General features: G+C 36.8%; 4 protein-coding genes across 4 annotated transcripts; 2 read left to right on the forward strand and 2 right to left on the reverse strand.

Moving 5' to 3' along the window:
- The first annotated feature begins 6,025 nt into the window (after positions 1-6,025).
- Positions 6,026-7,121, forward strand: LOC149941158 (uncharacterized). The gene is made up of 3 exons (XM_090178775.1): positions 6,026-6,102; positions 6,173-6,900; positions 6,988-7,121. Exon 2 carries the CDS (start codon positions 6,188-6,190, stop codon positions 6,881-6,883), a length of 696 nt encoding a protein of 231 aa, XP_090034901.1. The 5' UTR covers positions 6,026-6,102; positions 6,173-6,187; the 3' UTR covers positions 6,884-6,900; positions 6,988-7,121.
- Positions 6,925-8,946, reverse strand: LOC149941159 (ribosome biogenesis protein BRX1 homolog). Its single transcript, XM_090178774.1, has 9 exons — positions 8,767-8,946; positions 8,515-8,626; positions 8,337-8,451; positions 8,216-8,265; positions 8,057-8,130; positions 7,931-7,981; positions 7,385-7,520; positions 7,206-7,300; positions 6,925-7,132 (listed from the first exon to the last, which is right to left on the reverse strand). Exons 1-9 carry the CDS (start codon positions 8,881-8,883, stop codon positions 6,944-6,946), a joined length of 939 nt encoding a protein of 312 aa, XP_090034900.1. The 5' UTR covers positions 8,884-8,946; the 3' UTR covers positions 6,925-6,943.
- Positions 8,947-10,788: 1,842 nt separating this feature from the next.
- Paip1 (Poly(A) binding protein interacting protein 1) lies at positions 10,789-13,381 on the forward strand. Its single transcript, XM_090178801.1, has 9 exons — positions 10,789-11,262; positions 11,338-11,447; positions 11,517-11,708; positions 11,765-11,980; positions 12,050-12,160; positions 12,225-12,331; positions 12,397-12,517; positions 12,583-12,665; positions 12,732-13,381. Exons 1-9 carry the CDS (start codon positions 10,881-10,883, stop codon positions 12,820-12,822), a joined length of 1,413 nt encoding a protein of 470 aa, XP_090034927.1. The 5' UTR covers positions 10,789-10,880; the 3' UTR covers positions 12,823-13,381.
- Positions 13,382-14,004: 623 nt separating this feature from the next.
- SCOT (Succinyl-CoA:3-ketoacid CoA transferase) lies at positions 14,005-18,615 on the reverse strand. Its single transcript, XM_090180195.1, has 15 exons — positions 18,303-18,615; positions 18,124-18,232; positions 17,932-18,065; positions 17,779-17,871; positions 17,573-17,722; positions 17,396-17,502; positions 17,279-17,339; positions 16,960-17,067; positions 15,634-15,748; positions 15,380-15,474; positions 14,762-14,883; positions 14,624-14,699; positions 14,377-14,553; positions 14,219-14,320; positions 14,005-14,159 (listed from the first exon to the last, which is right to left on the reverse strand). Exons 1-15 carry the CDS (start codon positions 18,375-18,377, stop codon positions 14,112-14,114), a joined length of 1,572 nt encoding a protein of 523 aa, XP_090036321.1. The 5' UTR covers positions 18,378-18,615; the 3' UTR covers positions 14,005-14,111.
- Between the last annotated feature and the right edge of the window lie 5,013 nt (positions 18,616-23,628).

The raw sequence follows: 23,628 nt of genomic DNA on the forward strand, positions 1-23,628 counted from the left end.
GGACCGTCCCTGTGTATACATTAATTAGTCCATGGGCGCGTAGACCTCTATAAACACGCGGATTTACAATGTTGGAAATTGCGGGGGTCCGTATACGCTGCCCAAAAAACCTTACTTAGAATTAAATTTAAGGAACGTATTTGCAGTTCTAGGTTAAGTGTAAACCACAGCTATTCAAAAATATAACTTTCATGAAAATCGGACTTAAATTAAGGAACGTTATGTCGACTTTCAGGCGGAAATATAAAACCACGAACATTGGGGTCCGGTAAATAACCCCGAAAACTATACTTAAATTTAATATTTACTGATATAACCGAAGTTGTATTCCAAGTGAATCCTAACCTATCCAATAATATTTTTTTTAACGTTATCGGACTTAATTTTAAAGAAAATATCTACCACATAAAGGAAATCACCGAAAATAGTAAATTGGGCAAATGACCAACTTCTTGGGCTCCGATTTGACAACTTTAAGAAAGGCTATCAATGGCGATGTTTGTACATTCGAACGAGATATCATTGACTCTTCTAGCCCTAACCGTTGAAGAGGTATGCGTGACACGGCGGCATCGGCGGCATCGGCGGCATCGGCAACGGCTACACTGTACGTGAGACTAATACACACAAATCCTTAGGATTGTGTGTAAAAACCCTAAAGGGAAATGTCTCCATAGACAACCGTTTTGCCATGGCAACCAAATATGTTTTTGACAACACAAAATGGAAATTTTCCCATTGAAAATAACATCGGAGAGGTAAAAACAGTTGTAATAATTTATTTTTAGTGCTACAACAGATAATTCCGATATTACCACGTTGACGTACATTAATGCGCGATTTGATAATTGTTTAGGCGGAAAATACTAAAAATATGCTATCCGCTACCGAAAACTATCGCTACACCCCCTTTGGTTCTCAATTGAAATCTAGATAGTTAGCGGCTTAAGCAGACGCTATTAGTTTTTCTTCATCGTTATTCGTAAATTTAACTTTATAAATAACTAGCTTTAATACCCAGCTTCGCCCGGGGTCTTAGTTTTAATGAATTAGATCTGATTTGTACGTAAGAAAGGTAAACGCTGTAGCAAAAACGCAACACGCGTAGCAAAAAGTTCTGAACTACTTAAAAATCCCAACTAAACTTCCCCTTCTACGAAGTCCCTTTCTTTCACACTATAATAATAATAATAATTTTATTTATCAGGAGAAGAAAGCGTTAGATACACTTATTGAGTCCCGAGATAATACATTGATATGACAAAGGTAAATTCAAGGACATAGAATCACTAAACACTGAAATAAAAGAATAAAAATAAAAAGTATGTCAATTAACATATACGGAAAAATACAACATACAAAATAGACGATAAAAGGTACACAACGCAATATAGAAAAAATAAGGTACAAAACTCAAAAAAGAAATAAAAGGTACAAAACTCAATATACAAGATAAAATACAATACAAGTGAAAGGCACTAAAATTATTTACCGAAGACCAAATTATATACAAGAATATCGACACATAAGAGGGAGTTCATGGCCATCCACGAAACCTATTTAGGTGAGTCTCAAACGAAGAGACTGACGATTTTAGTTTAACAGTTACTGGTAGGTCATTCCAATGGTTCACTACTCTTTGCGTAAAAAAGACTCGTCTAGTCAATCCATTGCACCGCATTTTAAAGATAGTAGCCGCTTTTCGACCAGTCCATTTTAACATCGAAGGTGTCAGGGCAGACATGGTAGAAACCATCAATAATTTTAAAGGTTTCCACGAGATCGACTCCTTGACAACTAGAGGGAGATCATTGATAAAAATGACTAATAGCGTGGGACCCAAGACTGATCCCTGAGGAACACCACTAGACACCGGACACCAGGACGAAAAGGTACCGTTAAGGACAGCCGTTTGCGAACGTCCATTCAGGAACTCAGCTACTGTTTACTATGGAGGAAGGCATATCTTAATTGTCAAGTTTGCGAATGGGGTACAGTGTCGAATGCCTTCCACAGATCGAGGTAAACCAGATCCACAGAATCCAAATTATCCAGGCAACGAGTCACCTCTTCCATAGTGGAAAGGAGATTAGTGAAGCACGACCTCCGTAAGAGAAATCCGTGTTGGTCATTGGAAAAGAAGGAGCGATTCGATAGAAAAGATACTAAGGTATCTCGAACATGCTTTTCCAGCTCCTTGCAAGAGAGACAGGTCAAACTAATACCGCGAAAATTGTCTACTACGCACGAGTTTGGGAGACTTCTTGATTGCGGTAACATTTGCCTGCTTCCACACAGCTGGGATCCTACCAGTGATAATGGAATTATTGAAAATTGAGAGTAATGGGGATGCTAAAATGGCAGAGCCTTCAGAAAGCAACCGTGGATGAAGAGCATCGGGACCAGGGGATTTACATATCTGTAAGCGCCTAAGGCACTTGCGGACAGTTGCATATGTCAGCCCAAAACCTAGATGTGACATTGGTAAGTGAACCGTCACAAACTGGGAGAAAAAGTCACCCAGATATACCGCCTACGAATTTCACACTTCCCGTTCAAAAAGGGTAAAGGTCGGGACGGGCGCAAGGAACTCAAGAGAGGAAAACAAACCGGCCGACGTTTTAAAACAAATAACGGCGTGACCACGTGACATTTAAAAAAAAAAGATTCGAATATAGATAAGGGAAGTAAAGGGGTGCAAGTCGGAACCATCCGGAAAAAATAGATAGGCGAAGCAAAGGGATGGAAGTCGAGAAAAAAATTGAAAGCCGAGACCAGCCGTAAAAATAGATAAGGTAAGCAACGAGGCGAAAGTCCAAAGTCGAGTAAAATAAAAATAAAATTTAATTAGATTAATAACCAGGGGGGCGATTCTGTAAAAAATCGAATGGGAATTCGATCTCGATACCCTATACCATGTCGAAATCGACTTCGACAATTTGCATTGATTTATGCTTATTCGAAATCTTTACCGAATACCATTCGTCGAGATCTCGAAGTTCGAAATCTAGTTTTCGATCGAAAATTGGATTTCGAATATTTATAGAATAGGCCCCCATGTCAGGTATTTGGAATTAGGCGCGTTTAGTTGGAAATCAGGCCCTGAACATTGAGTTAAAATTTCAAAGCTCTAGAGCTAACTGTTCTCGAGTTTTTAGGAACATGACATACAAATAATTTTAAATTAAAGGACAAACTTTAAGACTTATAGTTATAGATTTATTTCCTCAATTCGCGAAAGCTCTATTTTCTGGAGGTAGGACGCACGTGGCAACGAAAGTGGCGTTGGGAAAACTAACTAGCAGCTAGTAGCCACAAACACAGCACCCCACACAAGGAGAACGCAACCCGTCAAAAGCCGTGCATTTTCTTGTGTACATTTTTAATTGGTTAGATGCTCTAGCGCCTGCTGCCGTCGGAAAGGTAAAATTCAGAAATTGTCTTCCCCCTTTCCTTAAAATGTTCAGCGTAAAGGTTCGACCAATAAAATTTGTACACAACACTGCGTTAGCGTGTTTAAAGGCTAGCTGCGTTCTCCTTGTGTTTGTTGCTCCTAGCTAGCAGAATCTGCTCAAACCGCTCAGTGACACGTCTGAAGCTCATCTTAATCGAATTCCTATCCCTCTACCGGGAAAAATAGGCCCTAACAGCGACACGGAGTGGCTATGTTTAAAAAACCATAGACGTTACAGTTAAATTAAACTGTTTGAACGGTATTCTTGAAGCGCTTCTTGATTTGATTTCGGGCTTTTGGTTGACTTGACTTGAAGCGGCTCACGAATAGCAGCAAACCTTCCAAATTAGTGACATTTTTCACTTACTTTATTCAAAGTCTGAGAATTGCCAGGTATAAGTGACTTCCCGCTGCACAAACGGAAATTTAACAAGCCCAAAAAACGCCCATCATCAAAAATGTGTTTTCTAAAAATAACCCATTTTATAAAACATTTTCATGGAATCTCTAGAGTGCTAAATTTTATATAAGCGATAATTTTTGGTCAAATAATTCACAAAAGTAGTTCCAGCCTCCAGGGCTGACTTATCGCCCAATCAGGTGCCTAAATTTAACGAACAACTCGCTCATGCTCAAATTACTTCCTTCCTTCGCGCCAACAACTTATTTTCTCCCTCGCAAACATGGTTTTCTCAATAATCGGTCTTGCCTCACAAACTTATTGCAGGCCACTAACACTTGGTCTCGTTGGATTGACGAAGGGTTTAGTGTTGATGTTATCTTCCTAGATTTCGCCAAGGCTTTTGATTCCATTCCCCATGTGTACCTTATTGAGGCCCTTCACTCTGCTTATCTTGCCTTTCTGACTACCTTTCTGGTCGTAAGCAGAAAGTGATTCTGCAGGGTCAAGCCTCTTCTTGGAGTGCTTTCCCATAAAATTAAGTATACTTCGCATTGTCTCGCGTTCCAAAAAGACTTAGACGCGGTGGATTCTCATGGTCTTTCCTTTAATGTTAAGAAGTGTGCTGTCCTCCACCTAGGCCGTAATAAAGAACCCTAACATCACGTATTACATTAAGGGTGTCCCACTCTCTTCTTCCCTCTCTGAGAGGGATTTATGTATTATTGTCGATCCGTGCCTCAAATTCTCTACGCACACTAATAAGGTTACAAAACGTATTTCGACTATTGCCGGGCTCATTCGCCGTAATTTGAACTTCCGTTCCCCTCGCTTGACTAAGCAGCTTTACAATTTCCTTGTGCTCACTATTCTTGATAATTAAACCCCTATTTGGACAGCACATTGAACTACGGTCTACGGACCTATCTGCTCTACAAAAGTCACAGAATCGCATAACTGAACTTAATTGTTACTAAATTGCAAAATTCGCCTGCCCCTTCTCGTTTGAAATCCCTCGCGACATAAAATCAATAGCCTTTGTCTGTTACACAAATTCTTTTACAATAATTTGGATCTTAACTTTATATAATGCGGTTTTCCCCCTCAAGTCAATTCCCGTCCTCGCGGCCATTCTTTAAAATTATGTAAACCACGGACATTAAATATAAAACTAAAATAAATGAATAACAAACCAAAACAAGACAAATATTTGTTTTAAGCAAAATTTCGGTCTAATATTAGCACCTCGTTTTCATAAAAATGTATCTCCGTTTTACACATTTTACAGATACAATTATTTGAAATCCCAAAAACCAGACTAAAAATCCGTCTCCCGCCCATGACCTTTCCCCTGCAAAGCGCTTTGAAAAGGGGCCCAATCGGGCGAGAAAACCACCCAGATGGCAACTCTGCTTAGGCCATGCACAATGTTCGTCAAGAAAATATGAAAATGCCTACCGTTTCATAAGACATCATCATCTCGAGCGGTCTATGGCGGCCTCAACAACTACTTAGAAAAAAAATTCATATATATCAAGAAATCTTAGGTCCTGAGCTTTACCCGTTTTCTTTTATTATTCAAAGAAGGAAGAAATAAGGGCTGATTGAGTCTGAAAAGACCGCGAGCCCGGTGAAGATCTGATTAATCAGGGTGAGATATGTGTAACGGCCACGCCAACGGGGGGATACGTGGGGATAGGGGTGGGGACACCCGTGGCGGAAGTATTCCGACCAGCCGTTGGGCATTGGTGGTCGTCCTCACACGGCCATCCACAAACTCTGCCTCCCAGACGCTTGGGATTACAGGAGTACGCCACTACTCCCGGCGAGCTTCATCCGTTTTACTACTAACTTTTTTTATATTTTACCCATGAAATAGGAAACGATAAAGATTTAAAGTTTTTTTTGCCGTCTGAAAGACACCCTTTTGTAACAGAGCGGCTCACTTAGAGCTCAGCGAATACATCTTGTAATATTTATAACAATATACAACGATTTGATATATAAGTTTTTAAGTATACATAATTCTCTATTTTAAAGTTCACTATAAAAAACGTATAATTTATGGATGAAACTGTCGTATATACAAAATATGATCAAATATCCCAAAAAAATGGTAAAATACTAGCCTGTAGCCAAGACTCTTGGTAGCGCCTTCACGCCCTCTATCAATGAACTACCGTACTAATTTACGCGGGAAAGAGTTTGAAGTGATGTCTCATGATAAGACGTAAACTCGTGGAAGACGGTAATGTGCCAAATATTATACATTAAAATAAAAATTAAATAATTTTGGTAGTAATTACGTTCCTTTGCAGTATTCCGATTTGAAGATGGCAAATGTAAATTTAAGTGGAGGTCATACAATGAGTGATGAAGATACTATAGCTGTTCTACCACAGGCACCAAGCCTAACTTCAAGATTACTTATGCTAGATAAAGAATTATACGAATCTCGAGTTAATGATTTAAAAAAGTATATTGGTATTTACGAATTTGAGGATGAAGATGCTGTTGGTATAAGTAATGAGGCTCGATGTGATTTAGCTTCAAAAATATCAAACATCAGCTGTACAAGCAACACAAGACAACATTGCCTAAGACATGCACAGTTATCCGATTTACTATTCAAAGTTTTAAATCAAAACCGACACTTTGGCCAAGGCTCACCACTGGCCCAAAATATTTCTGTTTTACTAATGGAACAGAAATCTATAATAATGCAAATTAATAGTGTTGAAAATGAAGTTAGTAAACTGATAGATGAAAACTTCACTAAAATGGAAGAATTGAAAAGACTGAGTAGGGAACAAATCAAAATTAAGAAAAAAATTGAAAATAAAGACAAGCCTAGAGAGTCTAATGCACAAACGCAAAATATATTAAGGAAAATAGAAAAGAAGAAGGAAAGGCTTGAAGCTATTTCATTTTTGGCGCAACGAATAATATTTGCCTCTAAAATTGACTGGTCAGAAAATACTGAAATAAAAGAACTTCTCTTATTGTTCAGCGAACCCGTCCCTGAATAACTGGAATTGTATTTTAAGTTGAAATAACAAATTTTTAAAACTTTTTTTTTTAAAGATTTTTTATTTTTTAGTACGATAAAAAATGCTCTTTTGACTTCCTTTAGCTTTTTCAGGTGGTAATGTGTTGAATACCTCATCAGTGGGGTCTAATTTGTATGATTCTTTTGGTTTTCTCACTTCTGCTGATTTCTTTTGTTCAATTTTGTTTTGATAACGCTTGGAGCCGGATGATTTTAGAACTCGACGATGCTTATGTTAATTAAATTCATAGAGTTGAAAAAAAACAATTTTATAATTAAAAACTCACTTTACTTATACTTACAATATTGGGCGAAACATAATGAGAATTACTAAATAAAACCTTTCCACCAAAGCTCCCATCAAAAATACGAATAGGGTTTAACACAAATCTGGGCCCTAAAGAAAAAAATATAAGAAAAACTTATACTGGCCAATTTCTACAAATGAAGGTAGGAAAAAATTAGAAAAACTTAGATCTACCAATTTCAACAAGAGAACCATTTTCTTCAACAATTTGATAGTTACGAAACCATATTCTGTTATCCAAAATTGTGAATGTGTACACGTGATCAATGAATGGTTGACTTTTTGGGTGGTGACGAGGGGTACCAAAAACCTAAGGTAATATATTAAAAATAAACTTTTATAAAAATTACACCCTGAAACAAAGGTTATGATAATTAGAAAGGCATTAAAAATGTGTATTCAAATTTGGTCTCTATCTATAATAACAATAAAATTATAAATGTTTCATATTAAAAAAAAATTTAACTAGGCACCTATACAGTAAGCTCACCAACAGGCAGCATAGCTCCTCTCTGTGTCATTTTTGGGTCTTAGATTTCCCAGTAAGCACATAGGCACTTAGTTTCAATTTTTCTTAAAATGAAATGCTTTTAAGTTAATTTTTATTATAGATAGAGGTAAAATTTTTAACTATTATATATTTTCCACAGCCTTTCTAGTTAACGTTTTCTCAGGAAGCAAATTTCCTCCAACATAACACATTTAAGTTTAATTATTTACCTGAACAAACAATTCTTTAAGCACTGACCAGTGAGGTTTACTATCAAATCCCTTAAATTAAAAGTAAATATAATTAACATTGTAAATAAAGTAAAGTGTATACAAATTTTTTTTAAAAACACTTACAGGATCAAAAGATAACAATGGTCTAGAACCTTTTAAACAATTTCCAGTCATTTTTAATTCCTCCATTGTGTGAACTTAAAAAATATATTGAGTTACAGCAACTTGAATTGTTAAGACAGCATTCATAAACGAGACTCATGCAATTAAAGATTTATTTACCATTTTCAACTAAAAATTTTACTGAAGGACCATGAGGTACATTGGAAACCCTTAAGGAAAATATTTTATTACTAATCATAAATACTAAATTCTAGTGACGGTGAAACAAAATAAAACTCACCACATGTACAAGTCTTGTTGCTTACGATTCTCGAAATAGATACATTTATTGCAATTCTTCATCTCGCATATTTCATTTATCACAAATAAGGAATCTTTCTTTTCAATTTTAGATTCTGTAATTGATAAAATTGACTTGCTATTTCTATAATTCAAATTTTGGGTGTCTAAGATGTTACCTGCTTTGGAATGAGGTAAGAGAGTGCGTATGTTTTGCATTAAATGCCTATCTCTAAATGTAATACCTCGTGAAGCAAAAACCATAACGCGCTCCTTATTTACCCATTTTCTCTGAAAAATAATTCAAACCATATCAAAGTAAAAGAACTGAATAAAATACTGTTTTGGCTAGCGGCCGCTAGAGACGGGATGTCGAGTGTCTTTCTACACGCTAATTGGTCTGCTATAAACAAAGGCTTAAAAATAATTACAATTTTTGTTGGTGGTTCATCTGATTTTCTTACTGAAGCAATTAGTTTTCTAGCTTGCATTTCTTCATCATCACTATTTGGTGTAATATCTGCAGCTTTTCTTTTAGTTTTTCTCATTATTAAATTTTTAGTACAACTGTTTTACAAAGAAATGACTTAACCTGGTTAACCAGAGGAATACTGGAATTACGTAGGCTGATTCGCAGAATCGCAGTTTTTCGCACGTGGAATTGATACAGCGTTGCCAGGTTCAGAAAAAACTTGCCTTTCCAGTTTAGATAGGGTTTCGAAGTGTTTTTTACTTATGGGAAGTATGTTTTAAATAATACTAAAAAGGTATTGGTTTAATATGGAAAAAGTGGTAAATATTGGTAAATATTAAAAGCATTCTAGAAATGTATTATTTATCATTACAAGCTCTATTACTAGTAGTCTTTTAATTGTGACAATTAGCTTCTCGTCACAAATCGTAGTGACTGGACTATCTATTGTTTCGATTACCGACTATTCGCAATTTCATTCCTCTTTGAGTGACCATTTACAAACCTCTTCGTGACCCCCCCCCCACCCCACTGTATGACAATATTCGGTCATTATTGTATTTTTATCTTGCTTTTCTTTTTTCTTATTTCACTTGTTTTGTATCCTTGTTTGTTAATTCACTGTAATCAGTAAACATCCTTGTACCTACGTGTCTGTGCATAAGTCGTCACGGCTTTTCAGACCATTGTCATTTATAAATAAAAACAAAATAAAAAATAAATGATTAGCCTTAACTGCACTATTACTATTAATCTCACTAGTTATTATTATTATCATCTCCCTAACTCATAATTCTGTCAGTACTTTTTAATATATCTATGTACTTATAACAACATGCATTTCACGATTACCCACTAGTTTATCAAGCTTAGTAATCTGTATTTTTTTAAGCTAATAGGCGCTTAAATAAAACATCTTCAAGGAAATAGCCCAAAAGTAATATTTCCGAGAGCCAGGACCTGCAAGTTACTGTTTATATAGTGCTTGTTGAAATAATGGAAACTTTTGGTCTGTCAAAGAAAGCCACCATATGTCAAAATGTTTTCTTTAATTTTTTCGTCGGCCAGTTCAAATGTAACAGACAGACCAATTTTAAGATTTCATTTAAATAAGGTAAAACGTATTATTTGATACTTTTGCAAAACTGCAAGTTCTGCAAAACGTAAAAGCATTCAGAAATTGAACCAGGCCATTTTCATAGTCGATGTAACAGACGTCAAAAAGGTGTCTATTGGATGAAATGGGGAAAATGCATGTACTGTTTATTTTAGAAAGTGCACCAAATAATTCGTTCGGCAAATGGCTATATCTCATGATACGAAAGGGAAAGAAAGAAACCAATTACAGGTTGGAGTTGAGAGCACTAGGAACTAGTTAAATCCCAAAATAGAAAGCTTTGGTGCTTACTCCTTTTGATCTTTTTAGGGTAGGGAAGTATATTAACATTGACCATGCTTTATTAACATTCCCTTAACGTCAAAATATATATAGTTTTAATATTTAGAGCACTATATAAATCTCTAAAGAACGAGCTAAAGAAATATAATTATACACAATATGAACAAGATCCACAGTGGCTGCAACACATTCTACGAAAATAAAAAATGGTGTGAAAATATTATTTTCACACCACTTATATTACTATAATTTTCTGTTTTTTGTCAGGGCACAATAAGTGTAAACTTTCTATCACCTGAAATAAAGTTTATTATTATATTACCTATTTTCAAAATAATTATTAGTTAATTGTAAAGCTTACTGGCAGCACCGATCCTTGAGGTTGCCGTAAAATTTACAAAGTAACAAATCCGTCATTTTACTTAAGTCTTTGTAATGGTATTTTTACAGGGAATGTAGGCTGATAAAAAAAAAGGACTATAAAATATAGTCAAGGATAATCAAATTGAGGCATTTTACCTAGGCTTGTCTCGTGCACACACAGTTGCAACGTTGTCCGTCGGCCTAAAAAAAAACACCACGACTTCATTGAGGGCAAATTATTGAAATGGCGTTCGTGTGCTAGCCTATTATTTAGTAGTGAAAGGCAATTTTAATAAATATTTTGTACTGCCATGGAAAATAATTTTTCCGGAACTCAGAGAGGAAGAGGAAGAGGAAGCTCTATTCACCACCAAGATTTGAATACAGAACTTCGTAGACCACACAACATTTCTCAAGTTTCGCCTAACCCGGCTGCAGGAGACCACTTGCTGGAAAGGCCCGTGACTACGAGTTACGCCGCAGCCGTTGCTGGAGGAGCTACGGGAGATAATCGTCAACAAGCAGATGCCCCCATTTGTAATACCTGGAATAGCGATCCATTAAGTCAGAATCTCAGTACTAGTAATTGTTCAAACGATATACCCAATCAAGCTCTTACTATGGCTAGGAATACAGAATCTAGCTTACCCGAGAGAAACAATCCAACAATATCGTACGAAATTACTCACACTGGTTAGTTAAATTTTGTCCTGTTACCCCCGTATGCTAATCCCATAGTAAATTTCTTAACGAAACGTATTATTTCAGCCGTAAACGTTGCACCGGGTGTTTACTTAGATGCTGGCTCAAATTTTAAAAAACCCAAAGAGCTTTCTCCGTTTGCGAAAGAGTTTGTTCCACGAGCCTTTCAACCTGCGGTATACTCAAATGGCTTCTTGGCTCTAAATAATGCCTTAAATTTATTGTAATTTTTTAAACCATTTCAGTCAAATGATTTCTTGTACGATGATATGACATCGGATGACAATGTTCTTCTTACCCTTAACAATTTCATTCACGAAGTAACATGTAACCCTGGTAGATACGACAGTAGCGTTAAACCCATTTGCAACTTCCTAAAGTCAAATATTAAAAGCGATATGGCTTTGAATGCGGTTGTGGATACAATATTTTCTCAGGTAAAGACTGATTCTTTATATTATGAGTCTCCAAAATAATTTCCTTGTTTTATTAGGCCATTTTAGAAGCAAACTTTAGATATAACGCAGCTCGTCTATGTAACCAGTTGAATACAAATTGTCGCTTTGAAAGTTTAACAATGAGCTTCGCCGACGCCATTGTAAACAGGTCTCTGAGCCAATTTCATCAATGCGACTACTTACTAAATTCAAACCCTGCCACATTAAGAGGTTTCACCTTCTTTTTGGGAGAATTATATTCTCAAATTGAGGTGCGTTAAGAATATATATGTCGGTATCTTTCAAAGACTGGTTATACAAATATATTGTTTGATAAATAGATTAACGATGAAAGGATACCTGACCTTGCCAACTGTATTCCTCACTTATTAGAAACCCTGCTAAATTCTCCGTCTAGCGACAATTTTAAATGCGTTTGTCAAGTTTTAAAAGTACGACTTTCTCGTCCCATTGTTAGAGGATCATTGAAATATTTTGTATTTCTTTTCAATTTAGTTTACTGGTGCCAATTTGGAAGATGACGAGAAAAAAAGTAAAGGCACAGCCCCAATCATGGGCAAAGTCATTAAACAATTAGAAGACTGCATTGAAAACGCTCCTAAGTATTTTATTTAAAGCATTTCTATTTCAAATTAATGGGATTAAATTGTTTTGTAATCATTTCCAGGGAAGTACAAAATATGATGCGATCTGTCGTTGAATTACAATCTAAAAACTGGGGGAGAAGAGCATCGCCCTCTCCTCCAATAGTTAACAATTACGCTACTGCCTTACCTCCTGATCCATTTGTAATGCATTCAAATTGCACATTGAAGGGTCTTGAAGCATTAAATTCAATATTTTTCTTTTACAGAACATGGTATGTTATGGACCAGATGGTCAACCATTAACGGAGGAAGAGCAACTCTTCCTGGAGAGTAATCAACCCGAATCAGAGTAAGATTAAATTTTAAAAAATGGATAACTTTTCTGGATATAATAAATTTTTTAACATTTTACCAGTGGTGAAAATGATGATTCGAGTGACGAAATGGATGAAGAAATCCGAGCTGCGTTTAATGAATTTTTGGTGACGACTGGACAAGACCAATGACTGAAATAAGGGGAAATTTTATCCAATACTCAGTACTTGAGTGTAGAGAAGAATCTTTTCATTGGTAGAAACGTTTTTCACGCTTACTGCATTTGTTGGATGAGGAAATCATAAATCCATTTTCTTCTGTAATTTTTTTTTGCATCATTCTTTTTTTTTTCATTTAATGTATCGAGATCTCAACCCGAATCTTTGAGTTATCGCGTAATCTCATCCAAAATTGATTTGTTAATGGGAAACTACGCACGATCATGCTCATAGGAACAATTTAAAAAAAAGCTTAGAAAATTAAAATTATGAAATGTCCGGTAAAAATGGCTAGTTTGGCTATCATTTAATTTTTTTTGTCTTCCCTTTTATTTCATAAAATTATTGCTAATGATTTATAGCCATTAATTAAATTATAAGAACCGAAATGATTCAGGATTATGCAAAATTGTAATGAAATACGTGTATTTTTTCCTTTTGTGGGTATTTGAGTACTTTAATTTCAAAGCCAAGTAAAATAAATTTCATATTTTAGGTGACTTTCTCTTAATTTGTATATTAAAGTCAAATAACCTAAGTTTTCTAGATTTGCGGCATAAGTTCAGGGACATTGGTAAGGGGGAGAGGGGTAGTCAGAGGTTATCTGTATTAAATTTTCTGAAAACCTATGGTTTCAGTATTAAAAATTGCATAAAATGGTTTTCATAATAATCCATATGTATTTTAAGAGTTTTATTTTTAAAACCTAGTTCTCCAGACTCGAGGTTTAAATTTCTTTGCCCCCTCATCCTCAAAAATATCCCATCACCACTGCACAGGTTTATAAGTGAAATGCCTGAAACTTTTCATAAATCATTAAAGATAATAGACTAGATTCGAAATCCAAGATTTTTGATAAATCAAGCTCCATCATTGCCTCATTAGTTGGTTACCATAATGATTATAGTTTTTCTGAGCTTGAGAAGGAAGCAATTTAAAATCTAAGGTACAAGGTCTATATTATTGTTGGTCAAAGTGGGCTGTGTATAAAATAGTTAATTCTAATACAGTGCGATTATAAATTAGATTTTCAGTACCTTTGGTTAAAATCTGTCCAAAGTAAATTTTGGTCTATATTGATGATAAGGTCAAGGTCATGCCAGAGCCAAAGATAATACAACCGACTTAAACTCGATACCAATATTCAAGGTGCAGTTGGATATAAACAATAGCATCAATTTATTTAAAAATTAGAGATGTGAAAATCATTATAGCTTCTAAAATAAAAACTAAGTAATATTTTTGTTTATAAAAAAGAATCTTTAATATGAGACTTCCACCTGTCCCATTGGTTGTACTTCAGGTGATACCTAATAAGACGTAAAATTATCAGACCTCAAATCAGTTTGGGCAAATCCTAATTTTTCACCTCAAAGGAACACCCTGTAGTTTCAACTATCTCTTCCATGGTGGTTCCATCGGCAATTTCTATAAGAGTCAAACCATTCTCCTTGTCAACTTCAAAAACTCCCTAAAAGAGACCAGAATTTAGCAAAAGCTGAATAATTTTTCTAAAAACCTACATACTTTTTCTGTAATAATTAGGTTAACACAGCTCTTTCCTGTAATGGGTAAGGAGCAAGATTCCAAAATTTTGGGGGAACCATTCTTTGCATTGTGTTCCATTGTAACCACCACTTTGGTTCCTGCTTCTGAACATGAAACCAAGTCCATTGCTCCTCCCATTCCTTTCACAAGCTTGCCCTTGTTGGTAAATAGAGCAAAAAACAACTTGCGTGAAAGTAAGAAAATCTTGGGTGAAACAAATACATACGGGAATCATCCAATTAGCTAGATCACCGTATTGAGAGACTTCCATAGCTCCAAGAAATGTTAAATCAACATGTCCACTGTTAAAAATAATTTTTTGATAAAGAAATGATTCTTTTCATAACAATAACGCTTCACTTGCCCTCTGATCATGGCAAAGGATTCTTCACTAGAAAAAAATGACGCACCGGGAATCGTGGTTACAGATTCTTTCCCAGCATTTATCAGATCAGCATCTTCCTCTCCCTCAAAAGGATAGGGACCCTGCGCTAACACCCAAATAAACTTGATTTAGTTTTAGAGATTTATTAGATAATAATGGAATAATATATCTCTTGGTAAGAAAAGTATCCATCTAGGTTATAAAAGTGAAACACGTTTGTTCGCAAGCTCGAAGCAGTTTTCAAGATGTGTTAATATACAAACAAATATACAGAAGAGTACATTTATAATGTGATAACTACAACTAACAAACTTTAGCTGAAGCGTAAAAATTAAGACTGCTTAGAAATATTTATCAATTATGTTTTGGATGTAAAATTTTTAAAAGTCTCTTTCATTATATTTATTGGTAATATAGAGTAGTATCGCTCTGTAGCTTTGGGCTGTGGCCACCATTTTGAGGGCAGTTTTTGTCTATAGGAAAAAGCATGGGTGATGTTGACATACGTCACGTCGATAATACTCTATAGGGAAATGGATACTTAGCTCTAAGTGGTATATTACATACTTCAGATAATAATAAATTATTTCAACTAACAAGTCCCAATATTCCATTTTCACTTTGCAACTGTACACTCACTCCAGATGGAATATAACTGCTTATGGAATTAGGCATTCCAATACCAAGGTTTACTTTACGCCAAGAGTTAAGGATACACAAGTTAGTGTAAATTGTTTGAAAAATTCAGGTAGAATTTCAGATAGCTACTCCACTTCAGTCACATTTATATCTTAAAATTCCTCCGATTCTGTGGCCCTTAAATGCTGTTAACAAGATATTCAAAAGGATACTGTACATCCCATCCTCCAATTCAAGAGCTGCTCTTCGTACAATTCGCTCTCGCATTGCTTGTGCAGGTGTTCGGGGTTTAACTAATTTTTCACCGGGTTTCCTCACAGTTAATTTCTAGGAGATAAATATTAAGTTAGATAAAATTGAACAGAATTTTCGGATACAGTTATTTGAAAAAATGGAAATCGGTTCGATATTTGTTTTGGGCGCTTATGAAGTATTTGATAAATTCGGTTATCGATTTAGTACTCGCCAAATTATAATTTTTTTATTCGGTTAATCGATTTCACAGATCGTTTTACCGATTATTTGAATTTTCTAGTAAATATCCGAATATTAAAAAATCAAGTATCAGAGTTATTTTAACACCTGAAGACGATTTTTAAACTGAAAATAGGGGGGGGGGGGGGGGGGTGATAGTTTGCGCGCAGAGAGGTAAAGAAGGAGCCTATCCATATTGATTTTTGAAAACATGTTGGGCTGGCTGATTACAGGGGTTAAGCTGCGCGCTTTCAAAGATAAGTTTTACTTTTTCCTCTCTAACTCTCTCTGACCAGTTATTTATTATTATACCAACAGACATAAGCTGGAACAACTTGTTTGTAGGTACTGTGACTAGTAATGCAATATACAAAAGTGATAGTTACAAATATGCATGTTGAATGATCATATAAAGAGCTCCAAAAAAAATAGTTTTAAAGGGAAATAAATCATGGTATTCCTTATTGAAATGTAGACAGAGTTTTAGTTAGTTTAGTTTCACTCACTCCCCTTGTGCCAGTTTCGCCGAAACCAGGAACAGAAACAGCCTTTTTAAGTTTTTATCAATCTTTTTTTGTAGTTTTACAAAAATTAGGAATAGGGTTGAATGAATACTATTTATTAACAAGTATTCATTCAACCTTATTCCTCATTTTTGTAAAACTACAAAGAAGTTAGGTCACTTTTGTTTTGACCGATTTTCTTGTTTAGGTTAACAGCTAATCAATCTGTATTCTAATAAAAACAATTAATCGATTAGTATTCTAATAAAAACGATTAATCGATTAGTATTTTAATGAAAATGATTAATCGATTAGTATTTTAATAAAAACGATTAATAGATTTTTGCATTTGGGAAAAAACGATTAATCGATTTTCATTCCGGGAAAAAACGATTAATCGATTAAAAAACGGAAATTTCTTAAACCGATAACCGTTTTCAAAGTTTCCATAAACCAATAACCGAATTATAATTTGAACTGTTATTCGATATCCGAACCGTAACCAAAAAATATTATCCACACATCCTATTAAAATAGTATTAAAGAGATTTTCTATTTAACCTCAATTTTCTTTTCGTATCTTTCCCCTTTCACAACTCTTTGGACGTAGATACTGGGGACGTGGACGCTTTCAGGTGGAATTTCCCCTATTTCAACTATTTCTTCAACCTTGAATTATAGCAAAAAAGGACTTAGAACTATTTTACATCGATCGATACTTCAATCAATAAGATAATAATAATCACTAAGTTCAAAAGAGCATTATTTTTTAGTTTAGATGATTTAAAAATAGAAACTCAAGGAGTTTTTGATTGAAATGATAAGAAAAATGGTTTTCAAGTTTCTGCATAAAATTAGGTTATGAAAAATTATGAAATACCTCAACAATTGATATTTTTGCAGCTTTACACATTGCGGGGTTAAAATTCATAGCGGATCTCCTAAAGGTAAAAAACATGCTAATTCATAAAATAAACCCAAAATAGCACCATTTTACCTGAAAACTAAATTTCCAGCCTTGTCACACTTCCACGCTTTCACTAATGAAAAATCTGCATGTAGAGCCTCTTCTATGACATATTCTCGGCCATTAAAAATTCTACTCTGTTTACAAAAAAAATAACACTTTAAAAAATCAAATAAACATGATTAAATGTATTCAAAAATAAATTACCTCCTTCGGTTGACTAGCCAGAGCAACTGTTCCATCCTTGTTGTATTTGATAGGCGCACCTCCTTCGTGTATTAATGTGTTCAAGGCTGTAGGCGTGTAGAAAGCAGGGATTCCTGCAGCAGCAGCTCTTATTCTTTCAGCTAATGTTCCCTTTAAAGATAAATATATGTATTAATGGTTCATTGAATAAAGGTTAATGGTTGTACTTGGGGGACAAATTCCAGTTCTAACTCTCCACTTAGAAATTGCTTTTCAAATTCATGATTTTCTCCAACATAAGAAGATATCATGCGTTTGATCTAAATATGAAAACCATAATAAACAGCCATAAGAATTCAATAAAAATAAATCAAACTAACCTGTTTGTTTTTTATTAACTGGCCTAATCCATAATCAGCTGTACCAGCATTATTACTAACTGCGGTTATATTTGTAACTTTGCTTTCTGCCAAAGCATTTATAAGATTTTCGGGAATACCACACAGCCCAAAACCTACAAAAATAATTGACATTACAATAAAATTCACTATTATAAATTATTAAAGTTTTACCCCCAACAAGCAATCGAGATCCTTCTTGAATATCTTTAACTGCTTCTGCTGCGCTAGCGTAAAACTTGGCATTTCTTCTAGATGTTGAACTGAAATTGGCATACAGAATCTAGAAATTTTCTCAAAAATGTTACAACCAAGTTATTGTACTTATTTTATAGAATATAAAGTTCACTTACAAAGGCTGAATAGGAATTGTTGAGTTTCCAACATTTTAAAACATCTTTTGAAAAGGTTCTACTTAAAAAAGACATGCCAAAATTTTCAAAGGTTATAATGTAGTCTTTAGAAGTCACTTCTGGAAGCTTCTCGTTAAAATACAGGAGAGGCACAAACTAGGGGCATTTTACTAATACTGCAACTACAATCACCGAAATTTAATATAACTTAACAGATAAGATAAGAACTGAAGAGATTTATCATATTTTGTTTTCTAATTGACTGCTCCGAATCCGTCTCCAACGACGACGTCACGGATCCTACCATAGAAAATATAGAAAAGGAATAGGCCCTTCAATAAAACATCTTCAAGGAAATCATCATGAAGTAATGTTTCCGAGAGCCAGGACCTGCAAGATACTGTTTAAATAGTGCTTGTTTAGATAGATGATGATGTCCACCGGTTTGCCCGAGTAGTCCAGTCTGTGGCCGGAAGTGGATTAGAAACGAAACAATGTCGAGTAAGTTAGTTTCGTCCAGAAAGGACCTAACAGTATCATCAGCCAGCTGCTCCGCAAAACGCGGGTGATGAGGCTAGTATTTGGAAGGGTTTGTGTGGACTCCGGCTTTGTGAATGGGGGTGATGGTTGTAAATTTCCAAGAACCAGGCACTGACCCCGTGCTAAAGAGAGCTGCAACGCTAGGGACGGAGCCAGGTGCTTCAACATGAACAGGTAATTACCGTTGGGGTCCGCAGATTGGTCCAGAGCTACCAACTGTTTGAAGGATAGTGGTCACGCACTGACGGTGTATGAAAAATCAGTGAGCTATGGACCAGAGTCTGATGTGGACGATGAGGGAGAACCGGGCAAAAAGCCAGCAGCGGGCGCATTCGACGAGACATCAATAAAGTGACTGTTAAGGAGGTCAGCCATTGTGGCAGGATCAGACGAGGAAGTGCCATCGGTGGCCGTAATCAGTTATGTTGAAGGTAGTTTTCTGAAGCCGATTGACATGACTGAAACAGCCTTATGATTAGTCACCACCATAGATATAAGAAATGTATATAAAGGTCTAGATAAGTTTCGGGGCGTCTAAGCCTAACGTAAAATACGGAATTGACACCTAGCAGACACCGAGGAAGGCACGTGACCAAGAGCGCGAGCTATTAGCATTTTAGTACTAAGTGCTTGACCTTTCCGCAGGCCGTAGACTTTAGACACCATCTGTTGGTGACTTTTAGTATAATTTTTAAGCAGGAGACAATGGCTCTCGTGACGATAGCACGAGCTTTCTTACCGATAGATAGCACCTTATAAGGATAGCCTGCAGAAATTATGCGTTTCTGCTAGCGGTCACCTCCGTATTCACTCCCTTTATATACGTTTCCTATATCTATGGTCACCACCGTCGCCACGCAGCGTTCTTGTACTGGCGGCATTTGATAGAACGCGAGTAGAAGTGGACCGATGGACTAGACGATAGAGTACGTATTGTTCTACTCCACTGCGAATTATCCCGAGAAACTGCTTCCAATAATCATCCACATGATCCTGATCAAGTAGTGTAGTGCTGCCCAGTTTCGCTGCCATAAGAACGAATGGAACTCATCATAATCACCGCGAAAGAAGTCACGGTAGAGTTGAGTGGGTTGCCGCTGGAGCTTTTGGTCCAGATAGTTTAAAAGTTAAGAAGTTGTGGTCGCTTTTCCCAAGAGGCTGTAGTTGGACAACATCATAGACAAGATGGTGGTCAACGGGGAGGATCAGGTCAAGTATGCTAGATCTTTGGAAGAAGTGACCAAGGTGGGTGAACGTATGGACAGTTTGAGTAAGATGGTGGTGATTAAAAGCATCGATAAAGGACTTGGAGGGTTGGTCGGCCGAAGGAAGCGGATGACCCGAAGGCCAGGAAATGTTAGTGTAGTTTAAGTCCGCCAGTAGTACAGGCTCATACTGTCTTGTACGACAGTGGAGTAGGAATGCGTCCACAACTGTCAGAAGCTCCTAATGGTTGATGTAAGAAGGATATTTGAAGACGAGGCAGAACAGATAGCACCGTACAGTCAGGACGTCAAGACTATTGAATTCGGAGAAGCGATCAGTAGTAGCAGGGGGGAAGGATATCAACCTGATGGGCATTGAAAGCGGTGGGAGAGAGCAGGGCAACACCATCACCTTTATGGCCACCAAGTTGGTCCTTGTGAAGGATCTGGAAGTCGGGAAGACGCAGTTCACCATTGAGGATTGTGACCTTTTTAAAAGACTCTTAGGTTAACTAATTAGGTCCGGGTGGCTCGCGTCAATTTCACTATTGGGTTGAGCGAGGAGGCGTTAGTAAACGAATGGAAATACCTTAAATGAGGCACGTTGATTGTCTAGGGGTTTGATCTTTGAAATAGGCTTAAGTTAAAGAAAGGGGCTGAACTGAGTTGCCAATTTACCATATTTTAATACTAATTACTATCGGGTAACAAAACCACAAATAACAATAAACAAAATAAAAAGAACATGCACTAATAATACACAATAAAATAAAATAAACATGCATAGTAGTTTTAAGCTTAGTACTTAAAATTATCCAAATAAGGATTTAATTAATCAAACGTTTGATGTTAAAGAAACTAATTTTAACATGTCCAAATAAGGACAGACTCCAAATAAGGAGTTTATATTATAGGGGGAATATTCCCCAATCAATTTAAATATTGTCCAAGTAAGGACTTAACATTTTAATCATTAATTCATAAGAATTAATGATGAATGGAAGCAATATAATATAAAATAATTACGAAACAGTTTTTCGAGTCCATGTTGACATCTCGTCGTTGGTTTCGTGATGAAACGGTGTTCCGTGCGTCGGAGACTCCGTAGGCGCCGCGCAGCGAGTTACCGAATGGGCTATTCGAAGGGCCATGGCGAACTGCTGTAAATAGAGATCCCAATCTTTCTGGTCATTCTCTACAAATGAAGCTAACATCGTACCCACGGTTCTGTTAGTCCTTTCGGTGGGGTTGCTTTGCGGTGAGTAGACCGACGTAAAGCGTTGCTTAATCCCCAGAATTTTAAAAACGTTATTCATAATTTTCGCACCAAATTGCTTTCCATTATCCGAAATAACGGTGGAAGGTAGGCCAAATCGGGAGAAAACGTCCTCAACTAAAAATTTAACAATGGGCTGAGTGGTGGCTTTACGTAAAGGGAATATTTCTACCCACTTCGTAAGGCGGTCGGTAATTACGAGGATATATTTGAATCCCCGTTTACTACGAACGAATGGTCCCTTAATATCAATAGATATTTCATCAAAGGGTTCCGCTATCTCACTCGGTTTCATTAGACCGGCGGGTAGCTGATTTGTTGGTTTATTTTTCTGGCATATTACAAAGCTTTTACAATATTTTATTACATCTAGGGTAAGGCCATCCCAACTAAATTGGCGTCTAACCCTATTCAAAGTCTTTTTAGTCCCGAGATGACCAGCAGAGGGAAGGTCGTGACAAATATACAAAACACGGGGTTTTAAGGAATTGGGTACCAAAATACGAAAACTATCCCCCCCACCAACTAAGGTTTTAGTAAAATCCTGATACAAAATACAGTCTCTAATTTCACATCGAGGGGCTTCTTTCTCGATATATTTACTTAACTCCGGATCATTAGGTAGAATTCCCTGGTCAAGAAATAACTTGATGGGCCCTATTTTCGGGTCACTGTCCTGTGCCTTCACAATTTCCGACTTATCGAATAGGATTTGCCGATTCGTTCCGGCTACGGTGGAGACGGTTCCTTCTGCAGAGGGGTCCATTTCGCACTCAGCGAAAAGGGTTTTAATGTTTGGGGGATTCTCTTCGTAAATACGAGAGAGAGCGTCAGCCACCGCGTTATCTTTACCAGGGACGTGAATTATATTAAAGTCGAACGCTTGTAACCTGGTATTCCAACGGGCAAACTTCCCGGTTGGATCTGGAGCTTTGTGAAGCCACCGAATAGCACTATGATCCGTGTAAACTTCAAATTTTGTACCCTCTATATACGGCCGAAACTTTTCAACAGCGAAAACTAGGCCTAGAATTTCGCGCTCTGTTGTAGAATACTTTTGCTCCGCGTCACTCAACGACTTACTCGCATACTGTATTACGTGACGCCTTCCGTCAATTACCTGACTCAAAACGGCACCTAATCCTACGTTTGAGGCATCGGTGTGTATTACGAAATTATGAGCGTAATCTGGGGTACTAAGAATTGGGGCGGAGCATAAATTCATTTTAAGGGCATTAAAGGCGACTTCTTGTTTGTCGGTCCAACACCAAGGGACATCTTTATGGAGCAAGTCGTTAAGTGGGCTCGCTACTTTTGAGAAATTCTTAACGAATCGACGGTAGTAGGAGGCCATACCTAAGAAGCGGCGAAGCTGCCTAATATTTTTGGGGTATGGAAAGTTTTTCATTACTTCCGTTTTGTCGGGATCTACCATAAGACCTTCGTGGGATACTATATGCCCTAAGATTTTGGCTTTCTGCTTACAAAGTTGCGTTTTGGAAGCTTTAATGGTGAGACCGGCTTTCATCAATCTCGTAAAAACTTCCTCGAGCGTTTGGAGATGGTTTTTAAAATCACTAGAAGCAATTATCAAATCATCCAAATAGGCGCAAACTCCCGACTGAGATAGGTCTAAAAATAAATTATTCACCATGCGCTGGAATGTGGCAGGCGCGTTTGTTAAGCCAAACATTAAAACTTTCGGTCGGAATAAACCGCGATGGCAAACGAATGCCGCGTAGTCACGGTGGCCTTCGTACAGGGGCACCTGCCAATATCCGCTTCTCATGTCGAGGGTGGTAATATACCTAGGTTTAGTTATTGATTCCAGAATGTCATCAATCCTAGGGAGGGGGTATGCGTCTCTACGGGTGACTCTATTAAGTTCCCTATAGTCATTGCACAGGCGCCAATTAACTTTTGAAGTGGCTTGACCCGACCCTGCCTCGTTTTTAAAATCCAAAAGGTCATCTTTTTTACGCACTAAGAGAACGGGGCAGGCCCACGGGCTACTACTCGGTTCGATTAAGTTCTGTTCCAACATTTCGGTTATTATGCCGTCAATAATTTCACGTTTCGCGGGGGAAAACCGATATGGAGCTTTAGAAACAGGGAGACTCTCCCCAACATCTATATAATGTTCAATTACGTTAGTACGGCCAGGGGTAAGAGTAAAAATATGCTGGTATTTATTAATTAATGTTTCCAAGGATTGGCGCTGCTCATTGTTTACCGGGGCGTCGAGCAGGGCTTTGTTTATGCCGTCAAGGTCTATATCATTTTCTAAGGCTAGGCTAGAGACGCG

The sequence above is a fragment of the Leiobunum rupestre genome, chromosome 6, assembly GCF_980474605.1.
Source record: "Leiobunum rupestre chromosome 6, qqLeiRupe1.1.hap1, whole genome shotgun sequence".
In the NCBI taxonomy this organism is placed as follows: domain Eukaryota; kingdom Metazoa; phylum Arthropoda; class Arachnida; order Opiliones; family Sclerosomatidae; genus Leiobunum; species Leiobunum rupestre.